This window comes from Canis lupus, chromosome 37 (genome assembly GCF_011100685.1).
Source record: "Canis lupus familiaris isolate Mischka breed German Shepherd chromosome 37, alternate assembly UU_Cfam_GSD_1.0, whole genome shotgun sequence".
Lineage (NCBI taxonomy): Eukaryota > Metazoa > Chordata > Mammalia > Carnivora > Canidae > Canis > Canis lupus.
The window spans coordinates 11685764-11709442 of record NC_049258.1 but is presented as its reverse complement, the minus strand read 5'-3'; the positions used below and the strand labels follow the sequence as shown (position 1 = coordinate 11709442).

General features: G+C 35.0%; 1 protein-coding gene across 15 annotated transcripts in view; it reads right to left on the bottom strand.

The window, feature by feature from the left end:
• CARF (calcium responsive transcription factor) overlaps nucleotides 1-23679 on the bottom strand; it is a 97691-nt gene that overhangs the window by 33670 nt on the left and 40342 nt on the right. For 5 of the 15 annotated variants that reach the window (XM_038585408.1, XM_038585407.1, XM_038585409.1 and 2 more), the window contains 8 exons: nucleotides 22843-22963; nucleotides 20319-20462; nucleotides 17474-17707; nucleotides 15711-15873; nucleotides 13230-13293; nucleotides 7948-8078; nucleotides 7149-7518; nucleotides 1340-2216 (listed from right to left, as the gene is read on the bottom strand). In XM_038585408.1, coding sequence (XP_038441336.1) covers nucleotides 2071-2216; nucleotides 7149-7518; nucleotides 7948-8078; nucleotides 13230-13293; nucleotides 15711-15873; nucleotides 17474-17707; nucleotides 20319-20462; nucleotides 22843-22963 — 1373 coding nt within the window. In that variant the 3' untranslated portion in view covers nucleotides 1340-2070. Of the gene's footprint in view, nucleotides 1-1339; nucleotides 4541-7148; nucleotides 7519-7947; nucleotides 8079-13229; nucleotides 13294-15710; nucleotides 15874-17473; nucleotides 17708-20318; nucleotides 20463-22842; nucleotides 22964-23679 lie in introns of those variants that run through there. The other 10 variants (XM_038585420.1, XM_038585421.1, XM_038585419.1 and 7 more) reach the window with 6 other exon arrangements.

The following is a 23679-nucleotide window of genomic DNA, read 5'->3' as shown; positions in this document are numbered from 1 at the left end:
CAAAGAGGCAGTAGGATCTTTTGGATGTGATGGATATGTTCATCATCTTGATTGTGGTGATGGTTTCATAGGTATATAGATATGATATATATAGATATCAAATATATATATATAGATATAGATATATATATCTATAGATATATAGATAGGTATATAGATATCAAAACTTATTAAATTGTGCACTTTAACTATGTGCTTTTTGTTTTATGTCAATTATACCTCAATAAAAATATTTTTAAAACCTCTGCTAATATCTGATTCCACTCTGTCCTCTAGTTTTAGAAACTTTTTTTCCTAGTAGAGATATGATTGACACATAACATTAAGGTATACAATGTATTGATTTGCTAATTTATATTTTGCAATATAATTACCACCATAGATAGAGCTAGCTAATATCACTATCATGCCACACAATTATTCTTTCCTCTTTTTATTACCCCCCATTCTTTCCTTTTAGATGTAGTCTCTGAGCAACTTTGAATTTTATAATGCAGTATTGCTAACCATACTTACTATGTGTACATTAGAATTCCAGGACTTATTTACTAATTGCAAGTTTGTACCCTTAAACAACATTTCCCCTGTACTATTATACCCATATCACATTTTCAAAGGTTTTCAATTTTAACTATAGAATTTATTCTTCTCATGAATCAAATTTAGAATCCATTAGTTTTTTTTTAAGATTCTGATTTTATTCCTGAAGTCTTAAGAATTCAGTCAGCAATGAATATTTGTATTATTTAACACTAGTTTTCATAGCTAACATGTATGTGCCAAAAGTACACTAAATTTCTGCCATTATAACTAAGTTAATCAAGTAGAAGTTACAGATACCAAAGCAATACACCATTTAACATGTCTAACGTCTAAATCAGCGGATGGGGAACAGTTAATACAGTGTCTTTTCTGAAGAGAATAAGATTTTCTATGGTCCTATAAAATAGGCAGGGTGGAATAAAGCAAAAAAAGCCAAGAGGGAAAACACTGATGATCCCTCCTTTTTTGAATCATATACTTCTTTCATTATGTCAAAAAATATAAAGCTGTACTTGAAGATGTCACAGTGTCAAGATGTAATAGAAAAAGAATTAATACCTTCTTACATGCATTGTTTTAAAATATTGATGGTTGGCTGAGCTGAGAGTACTAAATGCATATATGTCCCTAAATGTAACAATAATAGGGATTACCGGCAGTTATACTGAAAAACTTTCAGGTTCCAAATTGAACATAAATTTCTAGCCAAAGTTCTTAGGTAAAGTGTTTATTCAACATCTGATGAACAAAACTACCACTATCCCCAGAAAAAAAGTATAAAAAGAAAACTAACAAATTTAAGAAAAAAATAACACAGGATTTTTAATGAAAAATATTACATTATAACAAAGACACTATACATTAAGTTGCTATATATATATATATATATATATACACACACACACAAACACACACACACACACACATTTTAAAACTTTAAAAAAGACCTGGTACAAATTAAATGACATCTTTCTCATACTCACATGATTAAGTATGTATTTTGACAGGATGTAAAAATGAAACACAAGCTGGTAGGCCTCAAAATCAGAAACTGTAATGCAGGATCAGCTTCCAAAATCTGTTTTCTATCATTTTCATGACTTTTAGAAAACATCGGATAAGACAAGGTACTTTTTATAAAAGCTTTTTCTTTTAAGCATGTTAACTGCTTATGGAAAAAATTAATATTGAAGGAAAAGCCCACCATGGCGGTATTTATTTATAATTCACTATAGTGTATATAAAATTCACTGGGAGGCTTTGAAACATGAAAACTACAATGAGTGAAAAAGCTCAGTTGCAATTATGAATTTCTAACTACTTATTTTGAACGTCCAACTTTTATGACAGATATTACACCTTGTAATACATGACACAAAAGAGCATATATCAAACTTTGCTGTAGAGCTGTTAGGAGAATGCCAAATATAGCTACTGAAAATTTTATGCACTTGCATTTAATACCCTGTGCATTTAAAAAATAATTTACTATTTAAAATATGTAAACATACTTTTAAAAAAGTGATGCTAAGCACCTTTAAAATATAATACTGATATACTGTGACTGAACATGCATGTAGAGGACAAATGAATTTTTAAAAATTTAGAAGCCATTTTTAAAGAGCTACTCATTGAAATACTTACATGAAAATATTGATAGTTCCAGTTTCTACCTAAAAACCAAAAGAGTATACAATTAGGGACTTAAACCTTCCTTCATGCTTTTTAATTTTGTTTTTTGTTTGTGGGGAGGATGTACTGTAACTTTCTGTCCTCATTAAAAAAAAAAAAGAAAGAAAAAAACAGAAAACAAAACAAAACAAACCCCCACAAAAACCCAGTACCAGAAAGAGACATTCACATAAAATGAAGTGAGAGAAATATTTTTAACTATGCTTTGTTCTTGATCAAGTGCCAAAGTCTGAATGCTCTAACATCTCTCATCCTTGTAGGTAACTGACTAGAGTTTGTTTCTTAACAAGCATTTCTCCTTAACAACTCAACATCAAAAAGGAATAGAATGTCTCCAAAGGAATATAGTTCAACTGGTAAAATATTTAATAATAAAAAACTACTGCCATTAATGAAAAGATTACTTAATATCTTGAAAACAGTTTCCATAAAACCCAGAAATAACAAATGAAAAGAATCATTACCTATAATATAATATAATACTACATTATAAATTTAGACTTATACCCTTTAAGTACACACAGACTAAGAGAAATCTGGGGTTGAAGTAACTAAGAGCTGTGTCTTAGGAGTAACATAATCAGATTTTGCAGCCTGCCTCTAAAATGCTGACATCAAATACTTTCAATTCTTAGAACAGTTAGCTATTCTAACTAAAAATCATATATGTAACTGAATATTAACTTTTTATTAAATAGGATTATAAATACATTTTCATATTAAATAGGGTATAAATCTAAAGAGCAAAGACTTTAAGAGTTCCAATCACTTCTAATATAACAATGCTTTATACTTAGATACATGCTGTGTACCTGCAACAAAGTGAATTAAGAATGAGAGACTGGACTTAGAAAAGAGAAAAATGATTCATATTTATATAAAATATTATGGTTAAATTTCACATTATATCTTATATGCTTTGAATATTAAACATTAATATCCATTTGAAATCCTTATTACTTTTAAATAAAATCCTAACTATACCCACAAATGGTCTCTGGGTTGAAAAAAACCTTTACATTGATTTATTGACAGTTTATAATTGACATTTCTAGTTTACCAACCTTCCAGAAAACAGAAGCTTACAATGAATATAGTGATTAGGACTTATTCAGCATTTCAAGTAAATATAGTTACTCAACAAGCAAATATACATACACATCAGTTGTTTTAAATATGAACTAAATTTTAACTACAAATACTTACCTTGAAATATTATAAATTCTAATACCACCAATTCAGTAAGAACTCTGGCATAGAAAAATAAACACAACTCAAATTCTTTTCCAACCAGAGCTGAATCTTCGATACAAAATAGGAAAAAAAAATCCTCTCCTGATATCAAAAAGTTCCCCCAAATCATCTGTAAACACCAGGGGAAGTCTATTATTCTTTCTGAATTCTCTTAATTTCTACATGTTTCTATCCACAAGTAGTGCTTTCCTTACATTAGTATATAAATCCATGCAATATACATTTATTTCTGTTGCTTATCTGATTAATTCAAGTTAAAATTCTGAGTACTTACCAAGACACTTTAAATTTCTACTAGATGACCATTATTATGTTACAGGTTTGTAGTGTTAAGTATAAAAATTATAATGGAAGAAGCCAAAATGCAACTACAGTTTCCACAGATGTGAATGCTGCGCTTCGTGTTATGATTAAAATCTACTATTGTTTTATCCTTCCTATTAGACAGACTACAAATAATCTCTCACCTGTCTGCTAACGTAAAGAATTTCGTCACAACTTTAAAGAGGAAAAAAGTTCTTTTGTAACTTTTTAAAAAGTCAACATACATATACACAGTCACACACACACACACACACACACACACCTTTTTGTTGTTGTTTTTGTCTATTCAGACCTCAAACTGGGTATTTCCAAGGTATGAGTTAGGTAACTATTTGTGTTCAGACTATATTGTCATGGATAAATTCAAATGATCTTTTGAAATACTGGCCTTATCAGTAATCAAAAAGCATAAGAATTATACAAAATGAGAGGAGTAAAATAGCTTCCAAAAATATGGACTTGGCAACAAACATCGGTTTTAAATCAAAGTTGCTCATTGAACTAGTCTTCAGTCCATTTATCACAATGCTGCGCTTTGACAATATTCACCTTCTTTTTTATGACATCAGAAGTCACCCAAGTTGTAAATTCTGAAAAGCTTCAATAATTTATGTGGCAGATAATTTCTTACAGTCCAAATTTTTTTTTGTTTCCATAGACAATGGAGGTTCTTTGGGTTCTTGCTTAACTTGGTTCACAGAAATGGTACCTTCTGGATTTTCTTCAACTTTAAAACCAAACATAAAAGAAAAAGCCTAAAGGTTAATGTAACTTATAACACTGGAATCTTTATAATTACATGAATTTAGAAGCAAGGCAAAAAACTGCAGTTTTTTTGAAAAGCAGTCAGTGTGTTTGAGAACTCAGTACTTCTGACATCTTAATAGTCATTTATAATAAATTCTTACAGGATGTGTACACCTGAAACTAATGTAACAATATGTGTCAACTAAACTTCAATAAAAAAAAAGAAAAGAAAAAGAAAAATTATAAAAAATTAAATGTTGAGAAGTTTAAAAAAATTCTTTCAGTATGCTTCTGGTAATGAAAACAAGAAGGGACTAAAAACCATAGTTATTCTCCTTTACAGATACTTTGACAAAAAAGCAGTCCATAATTTAATAAAATTATGAGGACTATCTTATATTTAAGCTTAACTGTCTTTAAGAATATATGTAAAAAGAAGTCAGGAAGCCTCCCATTATTTGAAAATGATATTTTGCAAACAGTAGACATATATATTACAAATTCACAGATTTGTTACCACTCCCATTTGGTTTCCATATGTGGTCATATATCGAGGAAAATGTTCCCTCCCTAAAGAAACTCCCCTATATAAGTACATATAAAAAATGTGCCATATCTTAATGGATAGTTCTGACTTAGCTGTACAAGCTATGTGTTTGCTTATCTGAAATACTGCACACTGTGCTTACCATTCTAATTTTAAAGTACTTATGATCAGATTAATCTGAAAGCAGCATACCAGCAACACTATCTTATCTGGCAGGTGGAATGTCTAAGATAAAATCTTTCTCTCTCTTTCTCGCAATATCAGTTTTGACTTGCTATAGGGAACCAGGATTAAAGGGACTAATATTTGCTCAGAAAAGTGCGTTGAACACACTTTGGGTATATAAGGAGCTAGTCCACACTATAGAAAAAAAAGGTAGAAGATGGATTTGAATGACCCTCAAAATTCATATTCAGGTGAAGTAGACCCTCAGATCATGATCTAACTTGATATATCATGCAAGTTCAGATCCAAAGAGGGTCTCCTTTAAAGCAATCTGAATTAGAGGGGATCCCTGGGTGGCTCAGTGGTTTAGCGCCTGCCTTTGGCCCAGGGCGCAATCCTGGAGTCCCGGGATTGAGTCCCGTGTCGGGCTCCCTGCATGGAGCCTGCTTCTCCCTCTGCCTGTGTCTCTGCCTCTCTCTGTCTCTCTGTCCATCATGAAAAAATAAAATCTTAAAACAAACAAACAAACAAACAAACAAACAAAAAGCAATCTGAATTAGAGCTCCCATTGTACCCACTGGTACAACACAGAGGGAGAAGCACATTAGAATGGAACAAAACTTTGGAGGCAGATAAATCTGGGTTTAAATTCCTGCTCTATCACTTTTAGGTAATTACTTAACCTCCCTGAGCCTTGATTTCCTTATGTGTAGAATGGAGACATCATCAACTATTTCAGGAATTTGTGAGGATTAATTCACATATATTCCTTTTCTCTCTCTTCTACTAAACTTATTCAGTAGTGTCAACTGCCACAGAACTCTGGATAAATTTTCTTAAAAATAATGCTTCCAATAAATTTAAAAGATAATGATTCTTTTCTGGAAGGAACTATCTTATACTTTTCCTTACCCAGAAGGATGATGACTAAGAATGTAAAGAAAGTAAATACTTTTTATGTTCTAACAATAACTTCTATGAAGATTTTTGCTCTTCAAAGCAAATCACAAATGTTTCCCCACAAAAGTGCCCAATCTAGAATAGCTATGTGAAAGCGAGTATACGGGTCAAGTAAGAGTTTGAATATATTACTATGTTAGCTGAGTTTGTTACAAAGTGAAGGTAACAAGGTCTTGGATTAAACCCAAGTCTCCAAGGTTTACCTAGGTCCCTTTCAAGTTCTGTAGAACTCAAGATTTAAGTTTATAACTCAAAATCTTTTAAAGTTTTTTTTTATGCAGGCCTGAACAGGGTTCAGTCATGTATACTTCCTTTTTTTTTTTTTTTATTTATGATAGTCACACAGAGAGAGAGAGAGAGGCAAAGACACAGGCAGAGGGAGAAGCAGGCTCCATGCACCGGGAGCCTGACGTGGGATTTGATCCCGGGTCTCCAGGATCGCGCGCTGGGCCAAAGGCAGGCGCCAAACCGCTGCACCACCCAGGTGCAAAATCTTTAACATTTATTTTTTTTTTTTTAAATCTTTAACATTTATATCTGCCCACTCCATTCCATTTTTCCTTTTAACACTTTTTCCACAGTAATCTTTACACTAAATGTTTTCCTTTTAAAGTTTCTAATTTTTTCTTTTTTTTTCTAATTTTTTTTTCATGCATTATAAAATGATCCTCTGATTTCATGTCACCACAGATTTTCCATGTAAAATTATGTAATTAGGGAATGAATAATTTTGATAGAGAAAAAAATTAAGAAATTTAAAAGTTATTATGTTCTTGACATTTTCCCCTTTATCTTGTAGTTTTGCTTTATTTATATATTATAAGCCCCTGAGAAGAAATAATGTTTTCTGTAGTGTAATAGTAATGATAGTCTATAAAAGTTAACAAAATAAAATTACAAGTTGCTTTGAACTTACTAATAGCTGGGTGGCTATCTATAATCTGTATTGGGATGGTCTGCACATTTCCTAGCAGAATCCGATGAACACTTCCTTCCATATTCTCTGTATCCTCAACATCTCCAACTTCCACCAGCTGGTCCATTGCAGCTAGATTTTGATCTGGTCCTGGAAGGTTACCCATGGTAGAGGCAATAATGCTATTGTTTGGGGTTAGGCAAGTATCTGTTTGAAGACTATGACTTTGACCAAGAAGTAGAGAATTATTATTCATTACAGTACTTTCTAATGAATCCAGAAGTCTTGAAGGACTGGAGGAAGGGTGGTTATTTACTGATAGCAGAGCCGGTGATCCATCAGAAGTGAATCTTGGTTGCAACTGCAAACCCTTTTAAACCAAAAAGAATTACATCAAAATGTTGAAATTTACTATGTCTAATTTTCTCATAGGATATATTATTCTTTTGACACATAATTAGAATAAAATATAGGAGTATAGTTGCTAAGATATTGAAGAGAAAAACAAAGGAAAAGTAGTACAACTAAATTTTATTGCATGCACAGTCAATTCCAACTTTTTCAAAAAGTTTTTTTTTTTTTTCAAAAAGTATTGTTTAAATGATCTTATATCAAGATACTCCACAGTGTGGGCTAGCTCCTCATATACCCAAGATATCAAAAAAGTCAGGAAATTAATAATAAAAACATCTTTTGTCATTATTATAATTCTATAGTAATTCTATAAAATCCCTAGAAGAAGAGTGATTGAGGAGGAAGGGGAAAAGTTTCAATTTTGTCTATTTCACTGGATACCTACCTGTAGTTGCGTAAATATTTTTGGCTGAAATGTGGAAAGTGAAGAAAGCAAGTGGGCTGGCTCTGGAGACAAAGAACCTCTTGTCTGATTTGTTTCCACTTTGGTATTTATTGATTCTCCTAGTGAATTTCCTAAATTATATTAAAAAAAACAGCTATCAAAACAAAATAATGTTTATGGCTTCTATGTTATGTTATGTGATACTATATTTTATTATAACACTGTCACAATTAGAATAGGAAATAAAGTCAAAGGTTTGAAAAGGACTTCAAGAAGTTATTTTGCCCACTATTTCCTGAGCTGGTAGGATCAGAATCATTCAGGAACTTTTTTTTTTTTTAAGATTTTATTTATTTATTTATTCATGAGAGACACAGATTGAGAGAGGCAGAGACATAGGCAGAAGGAGAAGCAGGCTTCATGCAGGGAGCCCGATGTGGGACTTGATCCCCAGAACTCAATCCCCAGGACTCCAGGATCACGCCCCGGGCCGAAGGCAGGCACTAAACCGCTGAGCCACCCAGGCATCCCTCATTCAGGGAACTTTTTTGTTTTTAAGATTTTATTTATTTGTTCATGAGAGACAGAGAGAGAGACAGGCAGAGACAAAGGCAGAGGAGAAGCAGGCCCCATGCAGGGAGCCTGACGTGGGACTCAATCACGGGTCCTCAGGATTATGCTCTGGGCCGAAGGCAGTGCTAAAGCGCTGAGCCACCGGGCTGCCCTCATTCAGCAACTTTTTAAAAATATAAATTCCTAGGCTCAACCTCCATTAATTTAAATTCAGTATATCTAGGATCTGATATTGGAATTTTTTTTTTCCTTGAAAGATAATGTATTTGCAACTCTAATTGCAATCTAACTTCCATGCTCATGCTTCTCTGGATATATAAAACTTATTGAGCCTCTCAATTATAAAGACCAAACTTAATTTATCTTTGGTAGCCCTTATACCTAGGATAATACCCAGCATAAAGTGGGTCCTCAATAATAATAGTATTAAATTTTATTTTAATAATTTATTTTGGAGTAAATGAATAAGAGTAAAAATCTGTTTTTAAGTATCTCAATTGCAAAGTAATTGTCCTTAGAGAATATAGTCCCTCTCATGTAATTTTTATGTATTAACCCAAATATATGCATCTCTTAAAGCCAATCAAAACCAATATCAACAACTGTTTATTGCTTCTATACTGTAACTAAGTAATTTTTAAAAATGACCCTGGTGTCAGACAAGGATGGATTTAAGCACCAGCTAGCTTTTCTTGGTAACCTTCAACATGCTACTTAACTTGGTTTTTAAGCTTCAGTTTCATCTGTAACATCAGGAGTAAGAGAATCTTCCTCAAAGGACTTTTGAGGTTAAACAGCACTCTTTGGGCAGCCCGGGTGGCTCAGCGGTTTAGCACCACCTTTGGCCTAGGGCCTGATCCTGGAGACGTAGGATCGAGTCCCACATTGGGCTCCCTGCATGGAGCCTGCTTCTCCCTCTGCCTGTGTCTCTGCCTCTCTCTTTCTCTCTCTCTCTGTCTCTCTCATGAATAAATAAATAAAATCTATTAAAAAAAAAAACAAACAGCACTCTCACATTTCTTGGCTTCTTCATTTCTTTTAATTGAAGTATAGCTGGTACACAATGTCACATTAGTTTCAGGTGTACATATACTGACTCCATCATAAGTTTGTATGTTGTACTATGCTTATCTCATGTGTAGCTACCATACAATGCCATTACAGTACCATTGACTATGTTCTCTTTTATCCCAGTGACTTGTTCCTTCCAGAATCAGAAGCTTGTATCTTCCACTCCTCTTAATACACTATACCCATCTCCTACCACTCCTCCCTTCTGGCAACCATCAGTTTGTTCTCTGTATTTATGGGTCTGTTTCTGCTTTTTATTTGCTTATTTGTTTTGGTTTTTAGAGTCCACATATAAATGAAATCACATGGTATAGGTCTTTCTCTAACTTATTTCATTTTTTGGCTTCATTAAATCGCTAATTCAAACATCTCATTTTCTTTGATCACAAACTCTTATTTTTCCAGGGACTTTCCTTAAGTACTTTACTAGACCTGTTATCTTAATCTCACGTGAACTTCAGTCCATCGTTTCCTCAGTTTTCTTCAGATATATCAACTTCTTCCTTAATAAAATTTTCTCCCCATTCAGCTTAGTAGAATCCTACAGTTACAGTTTCAGTCACTCTTGCAAATACCCTAAACTCCCTTGCTTCTTAGTACTTTTGTTATAACCTCTGATAAAATCCTAACACTGAATGAAAATGGCTTCCAGAGCCTACATGTTTGAAGCGGAATGTCACTGAGAAAGAAACTTGCTGCTACTACTAATACCAATTCATGATCATCAACTTCAACAGGACCTTCACCTGTACCTGACAATCTTAGGTTTCTCTCACTCTATATGATAGAAGATTTCAGATGTCCAATCTTGGCCACACTACCTGAGACCTTTTTCATTCTCAGCACTCTTACTTAAAGAGAAAAGAGAAACTATCAGTAATTTCCTCAACTTCTCATCACCAAAGATATCAAATACCTTCATCTTCATGTCTCTCTTCAGGTCTGTCTTATCTGAGAATACCTTCCCTTAGCCCCATATTCCCTTCATAGTACATTGTCTCTACTTCTTCATTCATCACCCATTTACTCTTCAACCATCCCAATGTGGCTTCTTCGCAATCCACCCAACTGAAATGGCTCTGATACTTAAGCTTTCCATACCTGATTTTATGAACATTTTTCTTTCCCCTTGCCATCACCAAATCCTATTCTTATACCAGTGCTGCCTACCTCAGTAAATGCCATTATCAATCAGTTGTTCATGGAAGAAACTCAGGATTCATCCCAGATCATTCCCATTCTTTTACCCCCCTTTCATTTGGACAGCTCAAAGGGCCTCCTAAACCCACTTTGCATACTGAGTTTTATTTCCAAGCATTGTCTATGCTTAAAACCATACCAGCTTCCTTAAGTTCCTGAAACATGACAAGCTCTACCTTGCTTACCTTTCAAACATGGTAATCTTTTGATTAGCAAATTCCTATCCATTCTTCTGTTCTTAGTTTAAAAGCCACTTTCTCAAGTGTCACTTCTCTACTCCCTAGATTAAGTTATATTCTCTGTCATTATTCTCACACAATTTTGCACAACTCTTTTATGGTTGGGATGCCTGGGTGGTTCAGCAGTTTAGTGCCTGCTTTCAGCCCAGGGTGTGATCCTGGAGTCCCAGGATCAAGTCCCACATTGGGCTCCCTGCATGGAGCCTGCTTCTCCTTCTGCCTGTGTCTCTGTGTCTCTGCATATCTCTCTCTCTCTCTCTCTCTCTGTGTCTCTCATGAAATAAAGAAAAAAAATTTTTTTAAAAAAGAAAAACTCTTTTATGGCAATATTCATAATAGGAATTAGAATATATTTGCTTAGTGTCTTTTTCTCTTGCTCAAGTTGAAATTCAGTGAAGAAACTTACTTGTTCTCTTCTTTGTCCAGCACTTACCACAATAAGTAAAATATGTGCAGAACAAATGAATAATGTTAAAGAATTTGAAAGTTATTTTCTATGCACAGTGACTCAAAGGTTAATGAGCTAAAGAATAAAGAAATAATTGTACTGCATATAGTTATTAATTTATTCTAAAGCATTTATTTAGATGTTGCCTTTATAGCAGGGATTATGCTAGGAACTAGGTATGGTTAACTTGAATAAAATACAGCCCTTGCTCCTGAGGAGCTCAAATCATAATGAAAGATACAGATATATAAACAAAAGGATACCATGTTAAAGGCAGAGGTAAGTACAAAAGAATGAGCCAAAGGAATTCAATTGAATAGTGAGAAGAGTTTGCCATATAGAAGCAGAGAAAACGCATCTCCAGAAAAGAGAAAAAAGAGTAAAATAAGCTTGGAATAGCAAGAGAACACAGAAGTAAGAGTATATGAAAGAAAGCAAACCATATAAACCATATAAAACGAATAATAGTTTCCTGATCAAGATCTCTTAAGGTTATTACAGGAAGTTGCCTAGCTTTACAGTCAGGTGTACTTGTAATCAGTCTCAAAATTTTAGTCATAAAGCATAAAAGCTGATTATGTGAGGAAATTTATTTATTTATTTTTTTTTAAGTTTATTTATTTATTTTTGGTAATCTTTGCACTTAATGTGGGGCTTGAATTTACAACCTCAATATTGAGTCCTAGGCTTTTCCAACTAAGTCAGCCAGGCCCTCCTTATTTTTGTTTTTATTTGAGTATAGTTGATATACAATGTTACATTGGTTCCAAGTGTATAATACCGTGATTCAACTTTTCTATATGTTGTGCTATGCTCATCACAAGTGTAGCTACCATCTATCACTAAACAATGTGATCACAGTAACATTGACTCTATTCCCTATGTTGTGCCTTTTTCAAAAATATTTATTGGGGCACCTGGGTGGCTCAGTGGTTGAGCATCTGCCTTTGGCTCAGGTTGTGATCCTGGGGTCCTGGGATCGAGTCCTGCATCAGGCTCCTCATGGGGAGCCTGCTTCTCCCTCTGCCTATGTCTCTGCTTCTCTCTCTGTGCCTCTCATAAATAAATAAAATCTTAAAAAAAGAAAAGATTATTTATTTGAGGGGGGAGGGTAGAAGGAGAGAATCTTCAAGCAGACTCTTTCTGAGCACAGAGCCTGATCTCATGATCCCCAGATCATGACCTGAACTGAAACCAAGAGTCAGATGCTCAACCAACTGAGCCACTTAAGTACTCCTGTGCCTTTTATTCCCGTGACTTATTCATACTAACTGGAAGCCTTCTCCCATTCCTCTTCACCCATTTGGCCCATCCTCTACTACTTCACCCCTCTGGCAACCATCAGTTTGTTCTCTGTATTTGTAAGTCTGATTGTACTTTTTGTTTATTCATGTATTTTGTTTATCAGATTTCACATATGAGTGAAATCATATGGTATTTGTCTTTCTCATGAGAAGTTTGACTTTTTTCACTTAGCATAATACCCTCTAGGCCCATCCATGTCATTACAAAAGGCAACATCTCATCCTTTTTTACATCTGATTAATATATATGAGAAAGTATATAGGAGTAAATATAAGTATATATGTTTAAACAGCTAGAATTATTTTGACAAATCTTAACATAGCTGCTCTTGTCTCTTTGGGCCCTGGTTTCCTTATCCATAAAATTTGATTAGGTGAGATAGTATCTTCAATATCTTCCAGCTTTAACATTGATTTTATATATTAAAGATATTTAAGATAACCTACCTTCTGCAAATGTAACTGTAACAGTCTCTCTGAGAATATGCCCATTATCTGTAGTCCACTGAAGCTGAAATGAGAACATTTAATTCAGTAAAAATAATAAAGCACTTATATTAAAAGTATTTTAAAGTATCAATACAACTATCATCTTATTCAGTGATAGCATAATTGTGTTTTATTCAGAAATTAGTTTCTTCACTTGTTTATATTCTCAAAACATAAGTATACTTCATTATCCAAATACATTAACTTCCCAAGTTCAGATAGCACGAATCTGGATAGCAAGTGTAGATGGCAAAGATCATTGCTAACCAAATGTTTTACTTCCTGAACTTTGGATAGTGAATAATTAAGAGAGTTTTGGATGGAAAAGAATAGTAGCAGTAGCTAAAATCTGAATCTATTTAGTTAAGAAGACACAATTTGGATAATAAAAATTTGGAGAACAAAGGGTATTACTACTTAGATTTTTTTAAAAGATTTATTTATTGGGGTGCCTGCGTGGTTCAGTTGGTTAGGCATCTGCCTTTGGCTCCAGTCATGACTGAATGATCCCAGGACTGAGCTTCACATGGGGATCCCTGTTCAGTGGGGAGTCTGTTTTTCCCTCTGCCCATGCTCTCTCTCTCTCTTGCTTGCTCATTCTATCTCTAAAATAAATAAAATCTTAAAAAAAATAAAAATAAAATTTATTTATTTTAGAGAGTGAGAGGGAGCACATGCGAGTGTGGGCGAGGGGGAGAGGTAAAGGAAGAGAATCCCAAGCAAACTCCCTGCTGAGCACAGAGCCCGAAGTGGGACTTTGATCTCACTACCCTAAGATCATGATCTGACCCAAAATCAAGTCAGACACACTTAACTGACTGAGCCACCTAGGTGCCCTGCTACTGAGATTTAATGCCATAATTACTGCCTGTATTATAGTTAGTAGTTTTTTAGCAAAATTTTTACAGAACTGACCAATATTCAGGGGATAATTACAGTATCACAGTATGAGGTAAAATTTACATCCAAAGATGGCATATAGAATGAACATCATCCCTTTATGTATTCAAGTCTGAATTATTCTACTGAAACTTGTCTGTTTTATTTTTTTAAGATTTATTTATTTGAGAGAGAGAGAGAGCAGGGGAGGGGCAGAAGGAGAGGGAAAGAATCTCAAGCAGACACCCTGCAGAGGTAAAGCCCCACAAGTGCAGGGCTTGATCTCACCACTAGGAATCGTGACCTGAGCAGATATCAAGTCAGATGCTTAACCAACTGAGCCACCCAGGTTGCCCCTTGTCTATTTTTTAAAAGAGGGGGAGGTATACACAATATATACTCAATAAATATTTGTTGGATGAATAAGATATACTTTTTACAGAGATAAAATACATTGATTTTTATTTTTTTAATTTTTATATTTTTAAAAGATTTTATTTATTTAATCATGATAGACAGAGAGAGAGAGAGAGGCAGAGACACAGGCAGAGGGAGAAGCAAGGCTCCATGCCGGGAACCCGACGTGGGACTTAATCCCGGGACTCCAGGATCACACCCTGGGCCAAAGGCAGGCGCTGAACCACTGAGCCACCCAGGGATCCCCAATACATTGATTTTTAAATGAAGATAACTATTGTTATTATAGTCAGAGCTGGAAATTCAGATATTTCTTCTGAAAGTAATATAAAATTTTAGTCAAATCATCATGAAGGTTCATAGTGTTCACATTGAAAAAGAAACTATTTTTTCTTCTTTTTTAAAAGAAGATATTATTTATTTATTGAGAGAGCAAGCAGGGGCGGGGGGCAGAGGGAAAAGGACAAAGGAGAGCCCCCACTGAGCAGGGAGCCCGACCCAGTCCCAGGACCCTAGGATCATGACCTGAGCTAAAGGCAGATGCTTAACCAACTGAGCCACCCAAGTGGCCCTTCCCTTTTCTTAAGATTTATTTATTTATTTCAGTGAGAGAGAGAGAGAGAGAAAGTGAGCAAGCTCGGGGCCAAGGGAGGGGGTACAGGAAGAGGGAGAGAGAAACTAAAGTAGACTGCATACTGAGCAAGGAGCCTAAAGCAGGACTCAATCTCACAACACTGAGATCAGACCTGAGCTGAAACCAAGAGTTGGATGCTTAACCAACTGCACCACCAAGGCACCCCAAAACTACTATTTTTTCTTTCATCACAGTTATTTGTTTTTGTTTTTTTTTTAAGATTTTATTTATTTATTCATGACAGACAGAGAGACAAAGAGAGAGAGGGGCAGAGACACAAGCACAGGGAGAAGCAGGCTCCATGCAGGGAGCTTGACGTGGGACTTGATCCTGGGTCTCCAGGATCCGGCCCTGGGCTGTAGGCAGTGCTAAACCACTGAGCCACCTGGGCTGTCCTCATCACAGTTATTTGTATGGCCTAATAACAACCACTCCACCATTAGGCCAAATAATAAGAGACATTGAGAAAGATTCTATAATAAAATGAAGAATTGAAATTGTAATCATACCGTTGCTGGAATAATCTCTGAGTTATACTCATTATCTCCATTTCTCAAGGATTTCTGTACCTCATGGATGTGATTTTTAATATCATTTACAGTTGGAAAAAAGGATAAATTATGTCTTTCAGGTACCTCATCAGGTTTAAATAGTTCTCTTTCTACAAATTTTCTGTAGAGAGCATAAAATAGAATTAAAACATAAATAATCTAGTAATATATTTCAGATCAAATGAGAAAATTTCTTTTTTAGCATAAACTTCTTAAAGCATGGTTTACAGCATTATAATTTATATTTTTCCACTTCTAATTTTTTCTGTACACCAAATCAAAGAAATCATGCAGACTAAAGCAACATACTTTCATTGGTTAAATATCTCTATGTCTAGAGTAAGCTTTAACAATTTTAAGAATTTTTAAAGGAATCATTATTTTCATTTTAAGCATAGTATGTTTTGACTGCTAGTGTACCGAACACTTCTTACCACGGATCTCCTTTAACACTTACTATTATCCTGTGCGGTAAGTGCAATTATCATTCCCACTTTACAAAGAGGGGAACTAAGGGCTGCTGAAGTTAAATAACTTGCCAAAGTTAACATCTAGCAGTAAGTAAGAGAGCTTGGGCCTACAACCAGATTATGTGCATAAACATCTTGTTACACTTCAGCCAAAAGGCATCACTTACTATATGAAATATGATCTGCTTGCATTTTATAAGTAGACAAAAGAGAATACAGAAATAGGAGTCAGCATTGACACATCAATATATAAAAATACATAAAAATTATTATAAAGTCCAAAATTTATATGTTTTATGCATTATATTCCATAGATCATATGTCAGAGTTATATTATACCTCTGTTCTTAAGGTTCAAGTTTAATAGATAATGTATGGCTTTACCAAATTTTGGCTCTGCTCTAACAATGCCCCAATGAAAATGAATATAAAATGTCTAAGAAAGCTGCTAAATGGGAAAATCATATATTAATTAAGATATAATCCTAGGAAATACTCATTGTGTTGTTCAGATCAGACTACAGGATGACCATTAGGAATAAGGCCAATTAAGTACCCGAAATCATGGTACTTAAAAAAGCACAGGCTGTAGAATTAGATCTAGATTTCAGTCCTACCTCTACCTCTTCAACCAGTTATTTAACCACTCATACCACCCATTTTCTCATGTACAGGATGGAGACAAATATACCAACTTTATAGAGTCACAATAAATGAGATCATGCATATAAAGGGCATATAATACCTGGCACACATATACTAAGTGCCACATAATAATAATTGTTATTGTAACCTGAGTATCAATAACATTGGACAGAGTGCTACTGTAAACTTCTATCATACAAAGAACTATCCATTTTCTTTTGTTGTAACACAATTTAATTGCATTTTGAATAGCTTAAATAAGTATCTTGGCCTAGGTTTTAAAATCTTTAGTTCTATGAAGGTTTTTTTCTGTAAAGGCATTTATTACACAATTCAATTGGTATATAATTCAGAAATAGTTCAATTTGCTCAATCTGAATATGGAATCTTTAAAATGAGTAAGTTGAGTCATTACTCATGGCTTGCCAAGTATCTGCTAGAAAACCGGTCAATTCATAAATAAGATTATTTTAATGAATTAATAAATTATATTTCTTATCTTCTCTGATAGCATACATCCTGGAAAATGTCTGTGATGGTAAATATATTATTTAAACTAACAAACAAAAATGAAAAATGTACAAGAATAATTTGTTTTTACTATACCTTAGCTGTTTCCTTACTGCATATACTTGTTCTATTCCCTGTGACACTAATTCTTGAATCTTATGTGCTACTTGAGGATGCAGACGTGAGGGTAATGCACAATTCTCATCCCTAATTGTAGTTTCCTCTTCTTCAAGAGAAGACATAGGAAAAGGGGAAGGTGGCAAAGGGAGGCAGGAAGTCTCTAATTCGTGATACTGATGAGCTTGCTTTGTTGGTAACTGTACATACCACCTGACAAGAAGAAATATTTTGAATTATGTTACTAGACAAAGGCAAGAATCATAGTTACTTATGTTAAAACTCATCAAGAAGGGGTGCCAGGGTGGCTCTGTTGGTTAAGCAACTGCCTTCAGCTCAGGCCATGATCCCAGAGTCTGGGATTGAGCCCTACATTCAGCTCTCTGCTCAGCGGGGAGACTGCTTCTCCCACTGCCTGCTGCACCCCCTACTTGTGCTCTCTGTCAAATAAATAAATAAAACCCTTTTTAAAAAACTCATCAAAAAAAAGAATCTTTTAAGAAAAGATTATATGATTATGTCATATTAAGTAAATAAACATTTTAAAACAATAAATGTAAATAAAAGTTAAAATATCCTCTGCTTGATGCTTTACTTGACAAATTTTATTTGTTTTAGAGAGAGAGTGCAACACATGAAAGAGAGCACACGTGTGCAAGCTGGGGGAGGGGCAGAGGGGAGAGAGAGTGTAGGAGAGGGAGAGAATCTCAAGCAGACTCCTTGGTGAGCATGGAGCCTGATTTGGGCTCATCTCATCACCCTGAGCCAAAACCAAGAGCTGGACAGCCAAGAAACTAAGCCACCCAGACTCCTTTCTAAGTTGGCTATACCCAATTAAATCAAAATCTTTATAAATCTTTACATACTTTCATTATAGCCCTATAGTTAAAGAGTGTACAGCAGTTAGGTATACATGAAAATGGTATTTTAAATTTCAAAATGTTAAGTAAGGGATCCCTGGGTGGCGCAGCGGTTTGGCGCCTGCCTTTGGCCCAGGGCGCGATCCTGGAGACCCGGGATCGAATCCCACATCGGGCTCCCTGCATGGAGCCCGCTTCTCTCTCTGCCTGTGTCTCTGCCTCTCTCTCTCTCTCTCTGTGACTATCATGAATAAATAAATAAAAAATCTTTAAAAAAAAAAAAAAAACAAAAAAACAAAAAAAAAACAAAATGTTAAGTAAATTTAATAAGACTTCCAAAGTCACCATCTTTTAAACTGTGCATTTTCTATGATTTTTATCCCCAAATTATAAATTCTGTGTTCCACCTATAATCCTTCCAAAAAAAAAGGTGACTATAATTTGGAGTCTACCAAGACTGAGATGTGCAGGAGAATCTTCTCTGATAGGAGCTCAATACGCTATCTCTATTGCGCCACAGCCCCTCTCTTGTGCCACAGCCCCTCTACTGTACACAGCTCCTATTGCCCCAATGAACAAGAGAATAAAATAGAATATGAGTACATATCTTTCAAATAGCACTGCAAAAACACAGATGCTAGGAAAATGAAATAATCTGGTAGCATATTGTTTTAATTGATATTTTTGTACAAAGTGCTTGCAATGACCAATACTATACATGTAACAGAGGCTATTTAAAAATTATATGCAATGTTCTCCAAACTGAATGATTTAATTATTGGCTACTCATTTTTCACATTTCCAGAAGTTTAGGTATTTATTTATTTATTTTTGTAAAGATTTATTTATTTTAGAGAGGGAGGGGAGAACACATAAGCAGGAGATGGGTGAGGGAGAGAGAGTAGACTCCCACTGAGCACAGAGCCAGAGCCGGGCTCCATCACACAACCTCATGGTCATGACCTGAGCTGAAACCAAGAGGTGGAGAACCAATCAAGTGAGCTACCCAGGTGCCAATATGCAAAGAAAATTTTAGGGAGGGAATCCCTGGGTGGCTCAGTAGTTTAGCATCTGCCGTTGGCTCAGGGCGTGATCCTGGGGTCCCGGGATCAGGTCCCACATCGGGCTCCCGGCATGGAGCCTGCTTCTCCCTCTGCCTGTGTCTCTGCCTCTCTCTCTCTCTGTCTATCATGAATAAATAAATAAAACTTAAAAAAAAAGCAAATTTTTTTTTTACCAAAACTATAATCCATGCACTTAATCCCATTATAAGTTCTTCACCTGAACTAACATAAAGAAAAGTAAGAAAGCAAGCTAGTATTTCTTCTTATGTAAAATCTGAAGCACAACAAGTATAAAATAGAATTTTATGTAGAGCTTAGAATTCTGGCTACTATAAGTAATCGAAGATGGGTTAAAAAGAATATACAGGTGACTGTAAGTTTGGCTCCTAAGAAGTATCAGAAACAAAGTACGAAATATATAATGATATGTGTTGCTAAATATGCATTTTTCATTTTGGGGAAAATCTTCCATATGGTATACATAATTATTAGGTAGGCATTATCCAAACGTTTGGCTGATAAACACAACGGTTTATACAGTGGCAAATTTTAATACCTAGGGAACCACTAGGGAGACAATTCCCTTATAAAAAAACATTCTTTTTAAAAAATATTTTATTTCTTTATTCATGAAAGACACAGGTAGAGAGAGAGGCAGAGACACAGGCAGAGTGAGAAGCAGGCTCCATGCAGGGAGGCCAACGTGGGACTCGATACTGGGTCTCCAGGATCTCGCCCTGGGCTGAAGGCAGCGCTAAACTGCTGAGCCACCCAGGCTGCCCATAAAAAACATTCTTAATAAAGTAATTAGAAAACAATTATAATTTCTCTTACAGAAAACATTCTTGTAAATGGAGCTAATTAATTTGTAAAAATAAAATAACTATATAAATGTCATACCTAAGAACACCACCAGCATCTACCAAGTTCTTCTTTAGCATGTTAAAAGCTTTTTCCTGCTCCATTCGGATTATTTTCTTGTCAATTTTGGGGTCTGTAGGAACTCCATATTCAGGAAACTTCTGTACCTTTTTAATATAAATCCTGTTTACAAGAAGAAATTCTTTCATATATAATGTCAAGAAAATCAAACTTACCAAGCAGAAGTTTAAGCATTAAAGTTTAGAGAAAAATCAATTAAACTACAAAGCATTCAGAGGATTATGTAGAAAAAAGAAGCCATATTCTCCGTGCATATTAGCAAATTAACAATAATTACATCAGTAAAAATATCTGGATATTTATGTATATTAACTTTTTTATAGATTTATTTATTTATTCATGAGAGCTACATAGAGAGAGGCAGAGACACAGGCAGAGGGAGAAGCAGGCTTCATGCAGAGAGCCCAATAAGGGACTCAATCCCAGGACTCCAGGATCATGCCCTGGGCGAAAGGCAAATGCTCAACTGCTGAGCCACCCAGGCATCCCGTATATTAACTTTTGTTTCTGGATTTGCCTCTTCTCAACTCTTCTGGAAGCCATAAAAAACTCATGCCTGTGGGTTACAGGAGGGTGCTGGCAGGAGGGAGAGAGGCAGTAGTCGGGGCAGCTAGAGGATGAAGGAACATGTGCTGCACTGTCAGTTCTCCATGTGGTAGCCAATGTTTCTTCCACTTCCTCAGAATGTGAAGCATTATTTATTTACTTGATAATGGAACTCTGGTAGTTTCAGGAAGGGAAGATCCACCAAAACATTCTCAGCCAGTGATGATAAGGCAGAAGAAACACAGCGGTCAGATGATGAGAACATGGCTACCCTTATGGCACCAGAATTTCCCAAACTCACCTCTAAAGGTCAAGAAACTATCAGTTCCCTGGAGGCAGGCAGTGTATTTCCTAAGCTTAACCTGAGTGCCCCAAGGGATACATACTGGATAGCAATGAATAGTTCTCTGAAATGTAAAACCCAAAGCAATGACAAATCTATAGTCCTCGTCTATCTAAAACTTATTGTGTTGATATCATACATTGCTAGTATGAATATTATTGGTAAAATCTCTCTGTAGAGCAACTGTCTTTATAATACCTGTCAATATTTTATTTTATTTATTTTATTTTTTTTAATTTTTATTTATTTATGATAGTCACACAGAGAGAGAGAGAGAGAGAGGCAGAGACATAGGCAGAGGGAGAAGCAGGCTCCATGCACCGGGAGCCCGATGTGGGATTCGATCCCGGGTCTCCAGTATTGCGCCCTGGGCCAAAGGCAGGCGCCAAACCGCTGCGCCACCCAGGGATCCCACCTGTCAATATTTTCAAAATATAACCTTTGCCCTAGCAATTTCAACAAACTTATTCTAATGATATACTTGTACAAGTATACAAATAGGTACAATGTTATTAGCTGCAATTTTTTTTTTCAAGATGTTATTTATTTATTCAGGAGACACAGAGAGAGAAAGAGGCAGAGACACAGGCAGAGGGAGAAGCAGGCTCCATGCAGGGAGCCTGATGCGAGACTCGATCCTGGAAGTCCAGGATCACGCTCTGGGCTGAAGGCAGGCACTAAACTGCTGAGCCACTCAGAAATCCCTTAACTGCAACTTCGTATATAATAATAAAGAATATTTTTCAGAGTCTACATATCTATCAGAGGACTAATTTAGTAAACGACAATTCATCCACAAATGTAATATTTTATGGCTATCAAAAAGAAGGAACCACGAAACTAATATAAAGTTATTGTCAATTATATACATATATATTTTTAAAGATTTTATTTATTTCTAAAATAAAAACAAAGAAGGAATCAGTCCTTTTATGTACAGATATGGAGGCAGTTTTTAGGTACACTGGGAATGAAAAAAAAAAGCAAAGCATAGAGTGGTATATGTCATTACATTCATTCTAGTATGAACAAAATAGTTGTGCGGTAAATAACCATAATAGGTATTCAGAATAGAAATAAAGCAATGCGAATTCACAGCAAGAAAGAAGGTATACTACTACCTAACTTTAAGGAGAGAAAATATTAGTTTTACTGAGATTTCAACATTTATGAGTATAAAGGAGGATATATATGTATGCATATATACACAGAATATCTTTGGAGAGATCTTTAAGAAGCTGGTAAGAGATGTTGCCTTAAAAAGGGACATAGGGGGGATCCCTGGGTGGCTCAGTGGTTTAGCTCCTGCCTTTGGCCCAGGACGTGATCCTGGAGTCCCAGGATCGAGTACCGCGTCAGGCTGCAGGCATGGAGCCTGCCTCTCCCTCTGCCTGTGTCTCTGCCCCTCTCTCTATATCATGAATAAATAAATAAAATCTAAAAAAAAAAAAAGGGAGACATAGGGAGTGGGAGTAAAAGGAAACTTAGATTTCACGTATGCTTATTGGCACAGTTTAAGCTTCATAAAAATGTGTATACTACTTAATAGAAAATAAATACATAGTAAAAAGGAAATAAAAAAATAAAGCTTACCGGGCTGGACAAGTGGCTTTGTAGAGCTGACAAGACCTGCTCTCTTGTTCACTGATTTTTTTTAACTGGAAACCTTTTCTCCTTGGCCCATACTGACACTCCATTACCACGGCTCTACTCCCTGTGGGCCAAAACCAACTATTGATATTAATTTAAGTATCCATCTGTTCTGGACACTATAATAAAAATAACTTGGTGGTGGCAATATTAAAATTTACACTTTCAGTTACACAACTTTAAGGAAAGAAAACATCAGTAAGTCTTACTAATATAAACACACAAATTTAAAAGTTTATTTTTACTAAATATAAAAATGTAACCAAAAGTTACATTTACCAAATGTACATTATGGGAAAGAAATCTGAAAATACCACATTTACTGAATGTTAACTGATTATTTACATACATGTTTTTTAATTATAAAATTTTTATTACTCTTTTATATAGAAATTACAAAAGCTACATTTATTAGTAAATATTGTCATGTGAAGTTTTATTTCCTTTTATAATTATTTATTTCCTTATTTCTATTTGTATTGTTAGAATACAGTAGTCCCCCCTTATCCGCGGGGGATACATTCCAAGCCCCACAGTGAATGCCTGAAACAATGGATAGTACTTAACCCTATATAAACTATGTTTTTTCCTACACCTATATACCTATGATGAAGTTTAATAAATTAGGCACAGGAAGAGATTCACTACAATAACTAATAAAATAGAACAATTCTAATAATATACTGTCATAAAAGTTACATGAATGAGGTCTCTCTTTCTCTCAAAATATCTTATTGTACTGTACTCACCCTTCTTCTTCTTGTGATGATATGAGATGAT